We start from the raw sequence: 17,865 nt of genomic DNA, 5'->3' as shown, positions 1-17,865 counted from the left end.
GAGAGAGAGAGAGCCTGTTCATGGAGATAAGAGTGTATGCTATCTTCACACATTATACTAGTATCCTATGGGAATGCCGTTGCGCCATGGTGGAAGCAGGCGGATTTAAAAGTCGCCACCACCAAAGTCGCCACCACCAAAGTCGCCGCCGCCGCCCATATCGTTCATTTCACCTTGTTGGTAGCCGTCCATATAGGCATCTTGCTGCATATCGTGCATACCGTCGGCCAGGGCCATACCACCCAGCAGACCAACACCACCACCCAGCAGACCTGAGCCCATAGGGCCCATGCCACCGCCCATACGACCACCGCCCAGGAGGCCGCCACCGCCCATGCCACCGAGGCGTGAGCCACCGCCCATCATCATGGGCGGCTGTTGCATCATGACGGGCTGCTGGTACACTGGCTGCGACGCATACATGGGCCGCTGCTGCACAGGCTGCGGTTGTGTGTAAGTTTGGCCTTGGCTAGGGGGCGGGTTCGAAGGGGGCTGGTACTTCTGCTGCGCTTCATCCGCCGGGTGGATCCATGTTGAGCGTGGCGGGTTCGCGCGCGTATCGACGTAGAAATACTGCTTGTAGCTGCAACATGGTTAGTCATGAGGAAGTACGTACTTGTCATCCCACTGCTTCACCCAGCCATCTGGCAATGGGCGCGAGTCACCACCATTGCTAGTGGCGCTCCGGTTCGTCTCGTAGGGAGGGGGGTTGTCTTTCTTCTCAGTCATAATGAGTTAGATCTATGGGGAAAATGTCACCGTGCGCTTGACGCCCTATAAAGTTGACAGGCGGCCCTCGAGCCAAGCGTGATCGGTGAATTTAATTCCCCGCGTTCCACGTGATGCGGTCGAACTCCTCGGCGCCCCGCCGGGTTTATGTACTAACGGCCACGTGCCTTATGGCCTATCACACTCAATGGAAGGGCATTGGACTACGGGTGCTCTAGCTAGGAAGGCATCGATCGCACTGCAAAGCACACGCAGCTCAACTACGAGAGGAAGAAGGGGGTTCAAGATGGCTCTAAGAATAGGGACGAAGCAAATAGGATACAACCAGACTGCCAAGATGCAGAGAGCAAAGAGACCATCATGATGGCGAGAATGTCTCCAGAGCATTGCAGCCCCATGGTAATTCGGTATATACATTCCCCTTCCACGCCATTACGCGGATCCCTTCTTCTTCTGCTTGCGGGGTGGTGTCACCGGCCGACCCATGTTGATGCCACCGTATGCATATTTTTGCTTCTTCTCTGCCGGCTTCAAAATCTGGAACGAACAGAGCAGCGTCTCATCGACGCTCATCATCGCACCTGCATTGTCAAACTCACCACAGTAGTTGGGCGCAGAGAACAGCGTCACAAGTTGCCGCTTGGCAAAGAACTCGTAGCCATCCTCTACGACTTGGTGTGCACGACAAATCAGGTCCATATCGTGCTTAGCAAGGAATCGCGACACCACATCTGGTCCGAACGTAAACGATACACCACGGTCGTTCTCCGACCACCCAGAAATATCCTTGTCAGGGTCCGACCACAGAAGATCACACAACAGACCAGTGTCCGGCACATCCGTCGGTCGCATCACGCGGCGGATCTGCTCCATGCTCTGAAGATCAGGCGACAAACCACCATGCATCGTGAAAATCTTTTCATCAATGATTGCAGCAATAGGAAGACAGTTGAAGCAGTCTGTGAATGTCTTCCACAGCTTAATGTTGAATCGGCGCTTGCATTCGTCGTAGAAGCCGTAGATACGGTTGATACTGGCACACTCGTGGTTGCCGCGAAGAATGAAGAAGTTCTCCGGGTACTTGATTTTGTACGCAAGCAGCAGGCATATCGTTTCCAAGCTCTGCTTACCGCGGTCCACATAGTCACCAAGGAAAAGGTAGTTGGACTCCGGTGGGAAGCCGCCATACTCGAACAGGCGGAGCAAGTCGTAGTACTGACCATGGATATCACCTGGTATGTCAGAAACCCGATCGTCTATACATACCGCAAATCTTGATAGGAGCTTCCAGTTCCAGCAGGATAGGCTGGTTAATGAAAATGTCACGCGCTGTCAAGCAGAGGTATTTGATCTCATACTCTTCCAGTTGTACCGGCTTGCCAGGGCGCGAACCACGCACTTTCACGTAAGTATGGCTATAGGGTTGCCACGTACCTTCTAGAAGGCGGTCAATGATATTGTCAATGTCCACTTCAGGTTGGTTTTCAGCCATAGTGAAAAAAAAGTGGCTGTCTGCGTAAGCACCAGTTCACTGCGCGACAGAACTGCTAGAAGTTCTGCGTGAGCGTGTAAAGAGTGCTCCAGCCCTCTGAACGCACACACAGCTGTCCTTCTCGCTGAATACGTACATGTTAGGGGCACAGAAGAAGGGTCAAAAACGTTTCAATACAACTTCTGATCCCGATACCAGTAATACCAAAAAAGGGATAAGGTGCGTCGCGGAGAGATTCACTACCTTTCAAACGTAGTACAGGAAACTCTTACTCAACCTGAACGCTTTCGCAAACAGTGTCAAAGATCCGCGTAGGCTTTGGCGAGACCGATGGTCGTGATCGTTGCCTCGGGTCAAATTCGCAGCCCGCTTGTTTGGCTGGCATGAAGCCCAAGATTTCTGCATTTATTTTTTTGACAAAACAAAAAGAGGCTCAATCTGAGCCACTATAACTATACCTAATAGGTGTTATAACTTATGGCACGCGATGGACCGCATCGCCTACGAGGACGCGGTGGGGTATGCATTTACGCCGAGGAGGGAGCGAGCACAGCTCGCGCCGCGGCGCGACTACTGGAAGGAGCTGGTGGGTCCACATCCGGTGCATAGACCGAGTCGAGGAGGAGTTTTGTGACCAGTGTGTCAATCTTGTCCACGTTGCTCGCGGTGATTTGGGTGTCAGCGCCTTTTGGCGGGGCCGGTGCGTTCATCAGACGCGATGTGCACTATACGAGTCAGAGCTGTAGCATTGACGTACCATCTTAATTCCCCACAACGTGCGTACCCAAGGGCCGCGCACACGATCCGTCTTGTTGTTGTAGTTCTCGCGCGACATGTTCCCCTCGCCGAGTTCCAAAATGCGCAGGTAGATCTTGTACGCCTTGGCGACTTCGCCCGACGTGTACAGTGTCTCGGCGTACTTCAGAAGGTAGAAACTGTTGTGGGGGGCCAAGAGCACAAGCTCTTCTAACGCGTACGCAGCCTGTGCATACTTATACTGTTGCAGGTACAAGGACGCAAGTTCCAGCCATGCCTCTTGGTCCGCTGGGAACATATCCACCAGTTCAGCCAAGCCTTCTGTGGCCATAGCGAGGCCGTTGGGCATCGCCCTGAAGCATGCTAGACGGCGCTTGTTTGCGAGCTAGGCAGGTTAGCTTTGGACTATGTATAGGACGTACGATATTCGACGGCTCTTTCTTAATGAGCTCCTCATAAAGCTGTTTCGCCTCCTCCGTCTTGCCCTTGGCCTCAAGGATCACACCCTGCAACAATTGCACACGCGACGAGTCCGTGAAGCGGGCCTTCAGACGCGCTTGGCAGAGCTTGTGTTAGAGATCCAGGCATACGTACCTCCGCCAAATCCAATTTCCCCAGCTCCGCTGCGGCAAGGCCTAGCTGCTCCAGGAAGGCCCACACATCATTACCGAGCTTGTGAAGCTGGTTGTGCTCCAGCAGCCATTCGCCGTACCGAATCACCTCAAACGGTTCACGATCGAGCGTGCTTTTAAGATCAGATAGAAAGGTACACGTACATTCGCTGATTTTCAAGCCATTCCAGGGCTTGCTCGAGCGTGATAGCGCTGCTTGCTGTCATCTTGCACGACGCTCCCTACGTAGGCACAGGGCCGGCTGGCCTCCGCTCGCGGACGATGCACGACGGGGCCTCCTCCACTTCGGCCGAGACCGACATCCGACGACCTTCAAGCACGCCCGCTCGTCCTCGGTTTTGTCTCACCTGAGGAACCGATTGTTTGCACATCAAAATGGTACGTATACGCGTGAGGGCATGGTTGTCTTACTATCCTAGGGAGCTGGTCCTCGTTACCCTTACCCGAAGGAGGTCTGGTCGCCGGCTGGTATGTATCGCAAGTGCGTGCGGAGGACTAACGAACAGGTGGCTGGTGGACTCGGTAGGTGGTCTTCCCCTGGTTTGTACTGACACGACCAGTCCGAAGAACTGGGCGTCCAACACGTTTGTGGTTGGTGTAGCTATTGCTATGGCCGGTTACGGTATCTTTAAGTTCAGCTCGGAAAACGAATGGCGTCACCAGTCGCCCATTCATCCGATTCCGTCGCAAATGGTATGTAAGGTGGAAGGCGTTGGATGCTAACGCTGGCAGTGGGCTCGCCAGTTCCGTGAGGGCGAGTTGCAGGTGAAGCCTGAGTAATGGCGGCTATATAGCTCGCTATGATTGAAATATATATATATATGCTTCTTCTCTGCAACCTATTTACTTTTTCTGCGGTGCTTGAATGGTACAGTGCTCCAGCAAAGCATGGTAGATCGGCATCAATTGGCTGCAAGTTGTAAGTGGATGTGGGTACATACGCAATGGTGTCCTTCACAATGCTGGGCTGCTCTTCCAGCGGCGTCTCCATCTTGGTCTCTTGAAAGCCACTGCTCTGCTCTGCGGCGGCATGGTACGTTCCCCACTTGGCCCAAATGTCGACGGCGCCCTGGTCCCACGAGAGCATTGAGGGGTCAAACGGTACCTGGGTCGCCTCGCAGTACAAGCTCACGACGTAGCCTGGGTGGCTCAGCAGCACCGAGGCATCCATCAACGGTGGAGGGCCGTGGGAGGTCTGGACTGGCCATGCTGCGAAACGCTCGTCGTCGGGGTCTGTGTGGAACGTCGAGGCTGGGTTGGCCATCCAGTCATACAGCCGTTGAAGTTCGACGAAGCCCATTTCAGCCGGATCAAAGAAATTGAAGCCTGCCGCGTTGTTCTGGGTGCACTTGTAGTAGCTGGGCACGCTACGTTCTGGTGTGCGCATGAGGAACGTGTGTTTGAAGCGGCGGAGCAGGGCTGTGGGCAGTACGGTCGGATTCTCCATCGGCGATGGAGGCGCTGCCGTGGTGGCCTCGTCTGTGGCAGGGAACACCTTCGAGGTGGGGTGCCATGCGTGCAATGAGCTGGCGGGGAAAATGAACTGCGCCATGTCCTGTGTGTTGTGAGATCATGCGTGGAAGGGCTACGTACCTTGATGAATAGGAAGCGATGCGATGTACCATCCTGGTTCTTTGCATCGTCGAGCAGCTTCATAGCTACCTGCTCGATCGACGAGTGGTACGCTTCGTGCTCACGGCATTCGTCCTCCGAGTACCGTTTGCAAGGTCGGGCTTCGCCAAAGTAGAACGGGTCGCTAAATGGCTCATGGTACACTTTGGTGTCCTTGCGCTGAAGGAACGAGCGTTCAAATGCCGTAGAGCACGAGCGTGGATGGCACCACACAATAATCGGTACGGCGCTCATGACAGGTGTCAAACAGGGTCTTTGGGTGCGGACCCAAATCTTCTTCCTGGGGGGTCCCGTGCCCCGTGCGCTGATGCGTGGCGGGGCGGATGTTCATAGGGTGGATGGTGTGTGCTACGCATCCTTCCACGTGCAACTACGCGTCGTCACACGCGCGTGGATTGTGGCTTTCGGTGGGCCGCTTACGATGCGGGGCTCCAGCGTAGCGCAGCACCGCATTCCGCCGGTGTATGCGTGCTACTGCCTACGATCCCTCTCCAAGGCGAATCATACGTACGTAGGCTCCACGCCTGATCCGATCCGTCGGTTTCGGCAGCACAATGGCGACGTCAAGCAAGGAGCGTTTTATACACGCTTTGCGCGCCCATGGGTCATGGACATGCTCGTGTACGGCTTTCCTTCTAAGATCGCTGCTCTGCAGTTCGAGTGGTCATGGCAGATGCCCCATGTATCGCGCCACTTGCGTGCTACGACGACGATGGCGTCTCGTGCTATCGGCACCTATACAGGGCGTAGTATGCAGCCGCTCTTCCCTGCTACGCGGAAACAGACATCCACTTCTCGACGTGGCCGCAAGAAAGTGCGGTGGCGCTCCAGCGTCGTACCAGAGCATAAGATCGCTGTCGTACGGGCGCTTCTAGCGTCGGAACCATTTTGTTTTTGGGGCCTAAAAGTCGTGCTGTTGACCGAGTACGCGTACGGCGTATGGCACTACATGGCGTCACAGGCCCAGGCCTCTACACAAACGCTCCGTCCATCGTCACGCATTACCCAACGTGTTCTTCCTCCCGGCTATCCTACCTATACGTGTGATTTCCATGGCGTGCTCGGCACAGCTACGCCGCTCTCTGTGTCGTCCCAGGCTCGCTACCCACGCCTGCCCGAAGCTGGCACATGCTCAGCGTGGCAAAAGAAAAAGCGCGCGCCCGAGAGTCTCTTGTACGCCGAGCAGAGTGCATGGGCGGAGCCTATCCCACCGGCGCGCGATGCAGAGACGCTCGGCTTGACCAGGGAGGTCTTGGCGCAAGCGCCATCGCGCGCCGACGGCGCTGTGCCATGGGCCGAGATGCCCTGGAACGAGGCCATGACGGCTGCTGCCGCCGCCACCTCCTCTCCCCAGCCCTGCTCCTTGTGCGGGGATGCCATTGAGGCGGATAAGCCTCTGACTTATACCCGCTGTCCCAGCATGTCCTGCGATCAGGTGTACCATCTCACATGCTTAGCACGGCATGCCCTCTCTCATGAATCGCCTGCCTCGCCACGTACGTTCTGCCTGCCTGTGCAAACGGACTGCCCATCGTGCCGCCAAGCTGCCGTACCATGGCCTGACGTCGTGCGCCGCGTCTTTCGACGCGCCGAGGCTGCTACCGCAGCGCCAGCCACCCCCCCACGAACGCGCTCACGCCAGACTCGCACGGTACGCGAGGAACGCCCGTAGATTCTGTACACTGTCCATCAGAGCCGCATACAGCGGCGCATCCACACGCCGATTCACCTGCTTGGCCACCGCGGTGATGCTCGGCAGGCGCTGCGTCAGCGCGGCTTGCATATGCGCCTCCGTGTACACCGAGTCCCAGGGCGCTAGTTCGTTGGCGTACGTATCGACAATGGCATTCAGCACGGCAATCAGGGTCTCGGCGTCTGGGCCCTGTTGCAAGATCTCGAGCCAGAATGTAGCGAGGCGCACGTACACGGCGTGGTATGCTGGCGGCGGCCTCGTCGTCGTCATGCCCTTGGTCTCGTAACGGTACCATTGCGATCGGGCTAGCACGGCCAGCGTGCCAATGCACTGGACACGCACTGCCGGCTGATGAGCCGAGTGGTACGCGGCCATGAGCGCCTGGACTGGTGTAGCAATCTCGTCGCCTTGCGTCAATGGCAACTGCCCTTCCAGGATCCGTGCCATCGACCAAAGACATCCAAGGCACGTACTCACCATCGCCAGGCCATCGGACGCCAGCGATCCAGCGGTCGACGTGCTCGACATGGCCGTGGTCGGCGTCGTCATCGGTGCATTCGCAACACTCTCTACGCCTGCCCACGAAGCCGCCGTCTCAAACACACGCGTCCACAGCGTTTGCAACGTCGTCTGAGCCGCCGTCGGGCCTGCCATGCCTCCTTGCTCTTCTTCGTCATCGTTCAGGTACGTCGTGCCGACCCACGCACGCCATGCGGCAATGTGCGCTAGGGCCTCCTCGTCCTCGGGCCACTGCGAAGGCGGCGGCGGCGCTTGGGACGCCAGGCGCCACAGGCCATTGTGCAGCGCGGCCAACGCGCGTGATTCAATGGCACGTGCATGCATGCCTGCCGCGTCCGTGTGCTGCGACGCGTCGGTCGGCGTCGCGAGACGAAGGAGCGCCTCGGTCCACGACGAGTGAAGCCATGCTACGGGCGTGAAGCGCTGCAGACGCGCGGCAGCATCGACCTCCGCGTCGTCGTCCATCGCATCTGGATCGACACGCGTAGAGAAGACAAGGCCCATGGCACCTGCCACATCCGCCGCGAGCTCCAAGCACACTTCCACCACGTGCTGTTCCTCCCCGGCGAAGGTCGACGTCGAGGCGTGCACCAGCACAGGGCCCAACTGCGCGACCAACGCCTGCTCCACGTACTCGGACAGCGGCATGGCCGACGTGGTGGTGCACATAGGATCGAGGCTGTCGTCTGCCGGACCGTCCTCGTCCTCCTCGACGCCTTCCCCTGTGTCGTGCAAGGACGTATACACACGAACCAACGCCGCATTCGCCGCGGCACCAAGCATCGCTACGGCAGGCGACGCATCTGTACGCAAAAGCGCTCCCGCCGATGTCAGCTGCTGCAGCCGCCCTTCGCCGCGTTTCTGTGCTTCCAGCAGCTGGGCTGGCGTGGCACGAGCCGCGGCCGGCGAAGGCGTACGACTGCGCTCGCCCGCAATGCCGCGCGCAAAGCCGGTGGTATCTTCGTCGGTGAGGGAGCCAAGGACTTGCGCACTGGCCAGTCCCCACTGTACCAAGGCGCGCGCACACTCTGCGCCATGCGGCACCTGCTCTGCATGCGTACTGGCCAACGTGCCTACGTGCACGGCTTGACAGAGCCATGCACTGAGCGCTTCCGCGACGAGCGGCGACGGCGACGACGGCTCCGACCAGTCCCAGGCCAGCGCCCGCGCCACATACTTCTCACTCGCCTCGCACATACACGCAAGCGACGTCACGACATTGACACACAGCTCGGCCAAGCACTGCGCCGCGGCTGAATCCATAGCGGCCAACGATGTCATCACATCATGGCCCCAACCATGCACGTCCAGGGTATCTTGCGCATCATCGCCTACAAATTCGGCGGTCGCACCGGCGGTAGCCGACGGCAATTTGCCCTGCGCGAGCTTGGCCGCTTGCCGTCGTTCTTTGCGATTCATCTGTTCCACAGGCTTGCTCAGCAGGCGCTCACGTTCCGCCAGCAGCGGCGCTCGTGCACGTTCCAGGCGCTGCTCCTGGTTCTGCAAACCCAGTGCGGCCCACCGCAACACTTGTAGCACCGTCTCTAGACCCCCCTTGTTGACAATCTGCGCGAGGACATCGTCGGTGCTGCCCACGCACAAATTGCGCAGCGCACCACTTGCCTCGCGGCGTACTTCGAGGTTTGTATCGGAGGCCAAGGCGTACAAGACACGTGGAATCACTTTGTTGTCCAGGAGAAGCTGACGATGCTTTGCATCGTCCTCGACTAGCAGCGTAGAGACGGAAGCCAAGGCCCATACTTTGTCCCCCGTCTCAATCGCAGGTGCCGATGCATCTGTACCGAGACTCGCCAACGCCGGGATGATTTGCGCAGCCGAGGGCGTTTGGACTTCGATGCTAGGCCTGTGCATAGGATCATGTCGTCGCGCACGCTGAGCGCGCCGCGCTACATCCGGCCGTGCTTTCGGCATGCCTTGGGAAACGACTGAAGTGTGGAGGCGTTCTCTTTCTCTCGCCCCCCTTTTTTTTGGCAGCGGCTTTGTCAGCATGTGTCGTGCTCAGGGCCGCGTCCGGCCCCGCCGCGTGCGCTGTGTCGCAGGCTGGCTGCGTGAGCCCTGCCTGCGCGCCCAGACCACCTGCTTGTTCTTCGTTGTCCATGGCCGCCGCACCTCCTGCCGCGCAGGTGCAGGGTGCTACCATGGCACCCTTTCGTGGGCAGCGCAAACTGCAGCCTGGTATGCGTGTCAAGGTCGGAGCGCATATCGTGACAGTGCAGCGCTTTCTCAGTCAGGGCGGCTTTGCCCATGTCTACCTAGCCCAAGCCGATACACCCGTTCGCATGCCAGGGCAAGCGCCGCCAGGCGATACGCACCTGGTCCTGAAACATATGTGTGTATGGAACAAGGAAGCACTCGCGACCGTACGGGCCGAGGTGGAGCATCATGTAAGTACCCGCCGATCTGACCGCAGCGTACATTGCAAGGGCATGCCTCGATCGTGCACTTTGTCGAAGCCTCTGCTGCTACACTGGTAGGCGATGGCTGGGAAATTTTCATCCTGATGGAGTACTGTGGCGGGGGTGGCCTCATTGATTTCCTGAATACGCGATGGCAGCAGCGCTTGTCGGAACAGGAAGTGCTGCGTCTCTTTCGCGACGTATGCGAAGGCGTTCAGGTCATGCATCACCAGGACCCCGTGCTTGTTCACCGCGATATCAAGATCGAAAATGTGCTGCTTACAGCGACGCAGCCTCCTCGTTTTAAGCTGTGTGACTTTGGCTCCTGCTTCCCTGTGTTGTCGACCAAGCCTGCGCGTAGCGCTGAAGAGCTTCGGCGGCTGGAGATGGAACTGAATCAGCACACGACCATTCAGTACCGTGCCCCGGAAATGATCGATCTCGGGATGCAGGTGGCCATTACAGAAAAGGCCGATATTTGGGCGCTGGGTGTGTTCTTGTACAAATTGTGCTACTACACCACCCCGTTCGAGGCACCGGGCGCGGGGCCCGCCGCGATCTTACAGGCACGCTACGAATGCCCTTCCAAGCCATCGTACTCTGCAGACCTTCAGCATCTAATTCATACCATGCTGCGCGTGCAAGCGGCCGAGCGGCCGACCATTGATCGGGTTGTGAAATATGTCGAAGACCTTCTTCGCACGAGTGATACAGCGTCTCGACCGCCCAAGCCACGTCCGACATCGCCGATCCCCTCAAGCTCGACGTTGCGTCGATCGGCTACCTATACCGCCAAACCCACAGCTACTTCCTCCCCTGCGCCCTCAACGACGACACGACAGTCCAGACTCCCACCCTCGTCGGATACCCCCAGTACGGGCAAGGCCTCGCCTCGGCCACCGTCAGCCAAGCCTGTGCCCTCGTCGCCGCCCCCGAGCGCTGCACGGTCTCAGGGCCGGCCAGAGTCGCTGATTTTGGATGTCGACGAAGCAGCCGAACGCTTCCCGAGCTTGCAGTCGCTGGACAAGCAGCATCCGATACCTCGTCGCAGCGTTCGTGATATGGTCCGTGATATGAATTTGCATGAGACGCCCGCCTCGTCTTCTTCGCCGTCCGTCTCCATTGCGATGGACCAACGTGGCCCACCACGTCCTCGTACAGCCTCCGAAAAGCCGGCTCATACCCTGGTGGCTTTTGACGATAGCGTGCCATCATCATCCAGTGACGACGAAGTGGAGGCACCGGAAGAGGCAGAGGCCACCCTTCGCATTCGTCCACGCTCGTTTGTGCCTTCGCCCCCCCCGCTGGTGCAGTCCTCGCCGTCGTCGTCCCTGCATGATCTGTTGGCTCAAAATGAGACGGCGCCTTCCAAGCCCGAGGTATCGCCAAGTGCGCCAGCGCAGGACGAACTTCACTCGTTGGCCGAGCATGAAAAGGCTCTACGTCGCTTGCTGGGCGAGGAATCCCTGGACGAAGACCGTCGTTCGCCGCCCTTGCCGCTGCCCACTCGACGTCCTCGCTCGCCTTCCCGCACGTCTTCTGCACGACCTGGAAAGCCACCCAAGCCTGGCCCAAGTGCCAAGCCATCGCTGCGGGAACGTACTTCGCCACCCACAGGCGATCTTCTGCACATGGGCTCGTCTAGTACGTCGTCGGCTGCTGCACGACGCGCACCTGCATGGGACAACGACGAGGAAGCGGCCCCGAGCGCTTCCTCGCTCCGGCACACGTCCAGTGCTACGGCCTCATCGACGCCGACGCCGACGTCCGTGGCGCGTGCTCCGCCTTCCTCGTCGTCCACCGCTGCTGCTGAACCGGCTGAGGCACCCGCCGCGCCGACCACCACACGCGTCCAGCTGCGTGCATCGACTTGGGATGCCGCGACGAAAGCGCCTGCGAAGGTGTACGTCGATGCAAGTACATCGCCCGGCCTTCCTTCCTCCGCGTCGTCCACCACCCCTCGTCCTCACTCGAGCCACGCCCCTTTGACCGCGGCCTCCTCCACATCAAAGGCGCGGCCTGTCCTGGCGTCCTCGGCACGACGTACGTCGGGGATTGCCAGCGATACGCCCGTCGTGGCGCCGGTCCCGCGCGTAGCCGGCAAGCCAGCATCGACCATGCCGCCGACGGTGGCAGCTGCTTCCCTTGATGCTGCGTTGGCCCAGCAGCGGGCCGGTCAGGTTCGCTTGACAAAACGCGAGACTCAAAACCCTGCCTCGTCGTTGAGATCGCCACGTCCTACAGCGCTTGCTCAGCCCGGCTTGGCAGCGACGCGGCCACCGCCGTGTCCTGCTCCTATGGCTGACAACACCGAGGAAGAAGCGCCGTTCCAAGGTGTCAGTGCGCTCATTCGGCAGTGGCAGGGACAGTAGTACACTTCTACAAGACATACTTACTTACATAGGGGAAAAGCACACTTACGATCGTGCGATCCTGCAATTCATTGACGTACAAAGCGCCAAACACTAGGATGATGGTAATGGGGGCCGTGTAGAAAATGTACGACACGAAAATGGTACCGCTGATCAACGATTCCACGTTGCTGTTGGGGTCGGCCTTTTGTTTGGTGATCTGTGCTAGCGTCAGTGCTGGTGGCGATCCAATTAAGAGGCAGGCACAGGCAATGAACACAGGATCATCCACAACACTCGTACGCACACGCAGGCACACGTATGCCACGAGCGGGAATAGAAGCAGAGGCGTGACAATCATACGACTCGAGGCCGCGGCAATAATCGTACGCCATGTCGCGCGTTTCCGACGACGTTCAATCTCGAGCCAACGCTCACGCTCAAACGAGCCTTCGTCCAGGTACGAGCGACGGTTGATCAGCATCGTCGACGGCGCATCATCGCCAGCAAAGTATGCACCCAACACGAGAATCGATAGAGGAATACTGCACTGCCCCATTTGCTCAATGGCGCCGACCAGTGCTGAGAACGATACTAGCTGCTTTTGCAGTGGCGGAATCAGGGCCACAATGAAACTCAGCAGGGCGGACCAGAGGGGCACTGTCATGAACGCCACAAAGGCGTTGAAGGGCGCCTTGATCCAGTGTGTCCAGAACCAGGCGAACCCACTCAGAGGCGGATGCCGCGGGGTCACAGCGTCATCAGCGTACGATTCTGGCTCTTCTGTGAAAATCTCATTCCGCAAAGGCGAGCTCGTCTCCGGTGCGCGCGACAAAAACGGACCACGGTTGGCCAGCGTCGAGCGGTGCTGATGATCGATCAAAAAGTCCGTCACGTCGTCACGGAATCCCGAACGGTTCTGCGCCTCGTCATTGTCCATTGCCACGGTAGGGTGTTCTTCTTTGACATGTGTCAGGAGTTTCGCACCAATACTCCAACGTTGAACCGTTCCGAGCGTCGAGAACATGACTAGGTAGGTCAGAGCGCGACCGAGCATATCGTTGGGCGTGTCGGTATCTTGACCATTACGTATCCAGTGCAGTTCTGGCACAGCAAAGACCAGCGACGAGATCAACGCGACAGGGAGCGTATTCGAGTTCGGCGTAATTGAGCAGGCCATGACAAAATTCCGCTGACCGCGAGGGATACGGAGAAGCCGCGAGGTTATCACCGATGCAACCGCCGAGAAAAAGGACACGACAAAGAAGCCAATAGGCACAATCGCCAGCTCTACCATGCGCTCGGGCGAGAGATAGAACGCCACTTTGGAAAACAGCAGGGCAGGTGTGAATACAGACACATTCAGCTTGTTCATTTTCCCTTGCATCTTCTTATCTAGCACACCGATGGACGCCATCAAGTAGCCCACCGAGCATACCAATATAATTTGCAAGATCGATGAAAAGGTCACCTGTATCAGGCCGAGAATCGGTCCGGCGTCCAGGCTCATTGTCAAACGTCGGTCTACAAGACAAAAGACACACCTGGGCCGCCACGCCCTGTCCGTGGGTGTCACTCCCGCACGGATCGCACATGGGCGGCCCAATGCGCGCGCCGCTCCCGATTATGTCATCATCGTTATGCATGACCGCCTAATCTGCCTGCCTGCGAGTCTACCTACCAAAGGGTCCAGATCTTGAGCTGGTCCCCACCTACGAGCCCTATGTAGACGTAGACGTAGCATTCTGTTGGGCATTCGCGCGAGCAGCGCGTACTTTTTGGGCGCGCTTCACTGCGCGCATACGTTTCCGGCGACCAGCGCCACGTTCTGTAGGTTAGCGTGCGGCCTAGCGTACATACTTGAGCCACCAATCTTGACCTTGCCTCCATTCTCCTCGATCTTCTTACGTGATGCCACGAGGAGCTTGTCCACACGGCGCTCCTTGGCCTTGTCACGCTTTTTTAACATGCCTGCCAGGTTGCTCCGCAGCATCGTCAAATACGACTCCTGGAATGCAAGGATTTGGGATGGTGCCACCTTTTCGTTAGGCAATTCATACGTACGATTGTGCTAAATCGCGTACGGCCTACGCTTCGTCCATCTGACACGCGGAACAGGACCGAGCTCTGTGTACCTTCTTTTTCACCACCTAGTCGCATGAGTGGTCCTTGTCAGTCATACGTACATGGCTTGGTCGTAATATACACCGAATTCTTCTCCTTGGCGCTCTCAAAGAGCTTCTCAAGTCGAGTTAGGAACTAGTAGGTCAGCCATGTTCGCGCTCGCTACGTACCACGTCCGTCTCGACACGCATCGCAAGCAGCAGCAAGGACCACGTCGCCGCCGTCCTCCACGAACGCCCTCTCCTCGTGAAACATCACGTGACAGACCCCTGAACGCGACGCTCCACTGCACGATCCGGGGCTCTGGCAGCCGGCATGCTTCGAAGTCAGGATGATTTCGATGATGAATGGCAAGAAATGCCAATTGAACATATTGGCACATCCGAAGATCCAGATCTAAGCTTTGACAATCTCGATGACGATGTAGCCTTGTCGCCAGCGACACGCCGCGCCGTCCGTGAAGCCAAAACGATGCGTCGACGTCGTGAGCATTTGCGGGGCCGAGGGACGACAGCGCAAGGTGGCACTTCGAATGTCGCAGGAAAGCACCTTGATGTTCACGATGTGCGTGGCTACGATTGGCGTACACGTCCCCATGCGGACAAAGATGACATCAGTCCTTTGCCGCTTGACAACCAGGGGTACACACAAGTGCGCTTGGATGAAGACGAGGAAGAATATGAGCTCCAAGCAGCTACCGACTATTTGTTCCAGGAAGATGTGAATCGGATTGATGATTCGGATGATCCTACCGCTGCCCCCATTTCGCAGTTGGCTATGACGAAACGTTTGCTTTCCGAGTCTCAAAAAATTGCATACGTTGGCTTGTGCAGCACATTGTCGCATCAAATGCTTCGCGAAATTGAAATGTTGCAACTCAAGGATCGTGGAGCGGCTGTACAAAGTGCCAAGGAATGGATTCTTCGTGTCATGGTTCGTTTGTACCAGCATTTGGACATTGAGCCCACAGAGCAAGCCATGATCGAGTCGCTGTCTCAACATGGCATCTTACCCACAGACTTATCACCTAGTCTGGTAACCACACATACCATCCCCAACCCAGCATACAATCCCAGGTTAGCACGCCAACTTGCTGCCGAAGATGCTTCTAAAGAGACATCCACAGCTCCGACACATACCCCGTCGCCGTCGGATCCGTCTGTGGCCGAGCCTACGATACCAGAGACGTCCCAAGAGGCTTCGGCTAATGCTTCCACTCCGGAAGCGCCTGTACTTACAGACCCCAATTCTGCTGCTCAAATTGCAGAGCGTCAGCATGAGGAGGCCCCTCTCACAGCCACGACGGTCGCGCCGACGGACCTCACGACACCTTCCACGGAGCCAATGCCTCATTCCATGACGCTGGATGGCGTCACGACCGAAATCAGTGAGACTAGCAAGACCATAACTCTGGATATTCGATGGACAGTGCTGTGTGACTTCTTCCTTGTTTTAACCGCGGACAGTGTGTACGATGCACGTTCTCGTGTCCTTCTGGAGCGTCTTGCAGAAACGTTGGGACTAACATGGATGGATGTCACAAAGTTTGAAAAGCGAATTACAGATGCCTTGGAGATCGAGGAGTATGTCCAGGCACTGGGCGATAAGGGTGTGACAGAAAAACATGCCAAGGCCTCACGCAATCGCCGCATGGTCATGATGGGTTTGGCGACTTTGGGTGGTGGTCTTGTCATTGGTCTTTCTGCAGGTCTGCTGGCGCCTGTAATTGGTGCTGGTATCGGTGCCGCGTTGGGCGCTGTAGGCATCAGTGGTACGTCAGCCTTTCTGGGCGGCGTAGGCGGTGCGACCATCATCACGACGACAGGTACGATTAGTGGCGCCACGCTAGGCGGTCGTGGTATGAGCCGCCGTGTGCGCAGTGTCAAGACGTTCGAGTTCCGTCCCTTGCACTACCACAAACGCGTGAACTGCATTGTCACCGTACCGGGCTTCCTCAAAGGCCCCGAGGACGATCCGACATTGCCGTATAGTGTGATTGATCCTGTGATGGGCGATGCATTCAGTATTATGTGGGAGCCAGAGATGATGCGTGATATGGGTAATGCCATGTCGATTCTATGGAATGAGACGCTTGTGCAGGGCGTGCAACAAGTGCTAGCGGCTACCGTTGCTGGTGCTATGTTTAGCGGTACGTCTGACTTGAACTTATGACAGCGCTGGCTTGGCCATTATGGCTTTCCAAGCTCAATTACTTGATTGACAATCCATGGTCGAACGCCACGGAGCGTGCTCGAGCAGCGGGAGCGATCTTGGCCGACGTCTTGATCAACCGCCAGCTGGGTGTGCGCCCTATCACCTTGGTGGGCTTCAGTTTGGGCGCACGTATGATTTTCTATGCGCTCCTAGAACTGGCCAAGAAGAAGGCCTTTGGTGTTGTGCAAAACGTGTATATTATGGGCGCCCCTGTGACAGCGAATGAGGCCGAATGGAAGTTGGCCCGTAGCACTGTATCAGGCAAATTTGTCAACGGTACGTCCTCCAACCAACCCACTTACCTTAGCCTATTCGAGATCTGACTGGCTCCTGGCGTACTTGCATCGCGCGACTGCTGGAGGCGTCCGCAGCATTGCCGGTCTGCATCCTGTGAAATACGATTGCCGTATCGAGAATGTCGATGTGACACATCTCGTACCTGGCCACTTGTCGTATCGTGCATTGACGCCTCTTGTGCTCGGTGAACTGGGCTTCAAGACGACGGCGGATTACTTTGATGAGCCAGAAGACCTGGAGAAACTGCCTGAACGAGAAGTGGTAGAGACCGATTCGACCAAGGCTGCGACGGTCGCCGCTCCTTCCAAGTTGGCTGGGCTGACCAATTTGTTTAAGCGTGGCGAGAAATCGGCGCCTTCGTCGAAAGACGACGACGACTTGCCCGAGCGTCTGGATACGCCTGTGGATGGCCCTGAGGACGCGGGAGCACCGACATTGGTGGCAGCGGCAGCAGCCGAAACTGTCGACACCGAGCAGGAAAGCGGCGATGATCTGCCGACACCTGCTACCTCTGATCGCTCCCAGGAGGAGAAGGTGGCACATATCCGCGACGCTCGTGCGCGGCAAGATGCAGCGGAGGCGAGCACGCCTGACGATGTCACACGTTCCTCCCCTGAGCGCGAAGAGAGCGTGACGTCTTCGCAGAGTCGAGAGGCGTCGTCTGCCAACACGCCCGCGCCATTGACAGAGAACGATACTTCTCTTGATCGCCCCTCTACGCCGACTCCAAGTAGCCCACGGCTAGCCACGCCGCCCACGTTGCCAGAGGCGGACGCCATACCCCCGCCCGACAACGAGGCTGCCAACACGTCTTCCTACTCTCACTATGGCCTATCATCGGAAGAAGCGCAATCCTTAGCACGCCAATTCCATGGGTTGTCTATGAGCGCTTCTACTACGCCGACCAAGAAAGCTGACGTGGGCCACACCGACGAGGATACGCCGTGGGGGGCCTCGGACGCCAATCCGTGGGATTGAGGTAGATTTGCAAATTTGTACGAGTTTCTCC

General features: G+C 57.7%; 11 protein-coding genes across 11 annotated transcripts; 4 read left to right on the top strand and 7 right to left on the bottom strand.

Moving 5' to 3' along the window:
- Nucleotides 1-105: 105 nt before the first annotated feature.
- Malapachy_1631 (wwm1-ww domain containing protein interacting with metacaspase) lies at nucleotides 106-729 on the bottom strand (the record flags this gene model as incomplete). Its single annotated transcript, XM_018136135.1, has 2 exons — nucleotides 106-583; nucleotides 617-729. The coding sequence occupies 2 exons, from the start codon at nucleotides 727-729 to the stop codon at nucleotides 106-108; spliced, it is 591 nt and encodes a 196-aa protein (XP_017990811.1).
- Nucleotides 730-1,161: 432 nt separating this feature from the next.
- On the bottom strand, nucleotides 1,162-2,221 carry Malapachy_1630 (serine threonine-protein phosphatase pp1; the record flags this gene model as incomplete). The annotated part of the gene is made up of 3 exons (XM_018136134.1): nucleotides 1,162-1,961; nucleotides 1,996-2,127; nucleotides 2,164-2,221. The coding sequence occupies 3 exons, from the start codon at nucleotides 2,219-2,221 to the stop codon at nucleotides 1,162-1,164; spliced, it is 990 nt and encodes a 329-aa protein (XP_017990812.1).
- Nucleotides 2,222-2,748: 527 nt separating this feature from the next.
- On the bottom strand, nucleotides 2,749-3,815 carry Malapachy_1681 (tpr-like protein; the record flags this gene model as incomplete). The annotated part of the gene is made up of 5 exons (XM_018136183.1): nucleotides 2,749-2,946; nucleotides 2,979-3,362; nucleotides 3,400-3,543; nucleotides 3,572-3,722; nucleotides 3,754-3,815. The coding sequence occupies 5 exons, from the start codon at nucleotides 3,813-3,815 to the stop codon at nucleotides 2,749-2,751; spliced, it is 939 nt and encodes a 312-aa protein (XP_017990694.1).
- Nucleotides 3,816-3,984: 169 nt separating this feature from the next.
- Malapachy_1650 (hypothetical protein) lies at nucleotides 3,985-4,389 on the top strand (the record flags this gene model as incomplete). Its single annotated transcript, XM_018136153.1, has 5 exons — nucleotides 3,985-3,987; nucleotides 4,029-4,077; nucleotides 4,116-4,131; nucleotides 4,170-4,302; nucleotides 4,342-4,389. 5 exons carry the CDS (start codon nucleotides 3,985-3,987, stop codon nucleotides 4,387-4,389), a joined length of 249 nt encoding a protein of 82 aa, XP_017990643.1.
- A 63-nt stretch (nucleotides 4,390-4,452) lies between these two features.
- Nucleotides 4,453-5,475, bottom strand: Malapachy_1633 (hypothetical protein; the record flags this gene model as incomplete). The annotated part of the gene is made up of 3 exons (XM_018136137.1): nucleotides 4,453-4,519; nucleotides 4,551-5,164; nucleotides 5,203-5,475. The coding sequence occupies 3 exons, from the start codon at nucleotides 5,473-5,475 to the stop codon at nucleotides 4,453-4,455; spliced, it is 954 nt and encodes a 317-aa protein (XP_017990813.1).
- A 187-nt stretch (nucleotides 5,476-5,662) lies between these two features.
- Malapachy_1697 (structure-specific endonuclease subunit) lies at nucleotides 5,663-6,720 on the top strand (the record flags this gene model as incomplete). Its single annotated transcript, XM_018136198.1, has 2 exons — nucleotides 5,663-6,663; nucleotides 6,699-6,720. The coding sequence occupies 2 exons, from the start codon at nucleotides 5,663-5,665 to the stop codon at nucleotides 6,718-6,720; spliced, it is 1,023 nt and encodes a 340-aa protein (XP_017990717.1).
- Nucleotides 6,721-6,874: 154 nt separating this feature from the next.
- Nucleotides 6,875-9,385, bottom strand: Malapachy_1671 (arm repeat-containing protein; the record flags this gene model as incomplete). Its single annotated transcript, XM_018136173.1, has 1 exon — nucleotides 6,875-9,385. The coding sequence occupies one exon, from the start codon at nucleotides 9,383-9,385 to the stop codon at nucleotides 6,875-6,877; it is 2,511 nt and encodes an 836-aa protein (XP_017990690.1).
- A 185-nt stretch (nucleotides 9,386-9,570) lies between these two features.
- On the top strand, nucleotides 9,571-12,242 carry Malapachy_1658 (ark1-actin regulating kinase; the record flags this gene model as incomplete). Its single annotated transcript, XM_018136161.1, has 2 exons — nucleotides 9,571-9,858; nucleotides 9,885-12,242. The coding sequence occupies 2 exons, from the start codon at nucleotides 9,571-9,573 to the stop codon at nucleotides 12,240-12,242; spliced, it is 2,646 nt and encodes an 881-aa protein (XP_017990654.1).
- A 20-nt stretch (nucleotides 12,243-12,262) lies between these two features.
- Malapachy_1621 (endoplasmic reticulum auxin efflux carrier) lies at nucleotides 12,263-13,731 on the bottom strand (the record flags this gene model as incomplete). Its single annotated transcript, XM_018136124.1, has 2 exons — nucleotides 12,263-12,265; nucleotides 12,292-13,731. 2 exons carry the CDS (start codon nucleotides 13,729-13,731, stop codon nucleotides 12,263-12,265), a joined length of 1,443 nt encoding a protein of 480 aa, XP_017990676.1.
- Nucleotides 13,732-13,942: 211 nt separating this feature from the next.
- Malapachy_1686 (signal recognition particle srp9 srp14 subunit) lies at nucleotides 13,943-14,536 on the bottom strand (the record flags this gene model as incomplete). The annotated part of the gene is made up of 5 exons (XM_018136188.1): nucleotides 13,943-14,049; nucleotides 14,082-14,259; nucleotides 14,286-14,371; nucleotides 14,408-14,480; nucleotides 14,516-14,536. 5 exons carry the CDS (start codon nucleotides 14,534-14,536, stop codon nucleotides 13,943-13,945), a joined length of 465 nt encoding a protein of 154 aa, XP_017990738.1.
- A 124-nt stretch (nucleotides 14,537-14,660) lies between these two features.
- Nucleotides 14,661-17,834, top strand: Malapachy_1653 (hypothetical protein; the record flags this gene model as incomplete). Its single annotated transcript, XM_018136156.1, has 3 exons — nucleotides 14,661-16,494; nucleotides 16,521-16,835; nucleotides 16,867-17,834. 3 exons carry the CDS (start codon nucleotides 14,661-14,663, stop codon nucleotides 17,832-17,834), a joined length of 3,117 nt encoding a protein of 1,038 aa, XP_017990641.1.
- Nucleotides 17,835-17,865: the final 31 nt, after the last annotated feature.

The sequence above is a fragment of the Malassezia pachydermatis genome (assembly GCF_001278385.1).
Source record: "Malassezia pachydermatis strain CBS 1879 chromosome Unknown scaffold7, whole genome shotgun sequence".
NCBI classification, from domain to species: domain Eukaryota; kingdom Fungi; phylum Basidiomycota; class Malasseziomycetes; order Malasseziales; family Malasseziaceae; genus Malassezia; species Malassezia pachydermatis.
The sequence above is the reverse complement of the archived record's forward strand: the minus strand, read 5'-3'. Positions and strand labels throughout refer to the sequence as shown.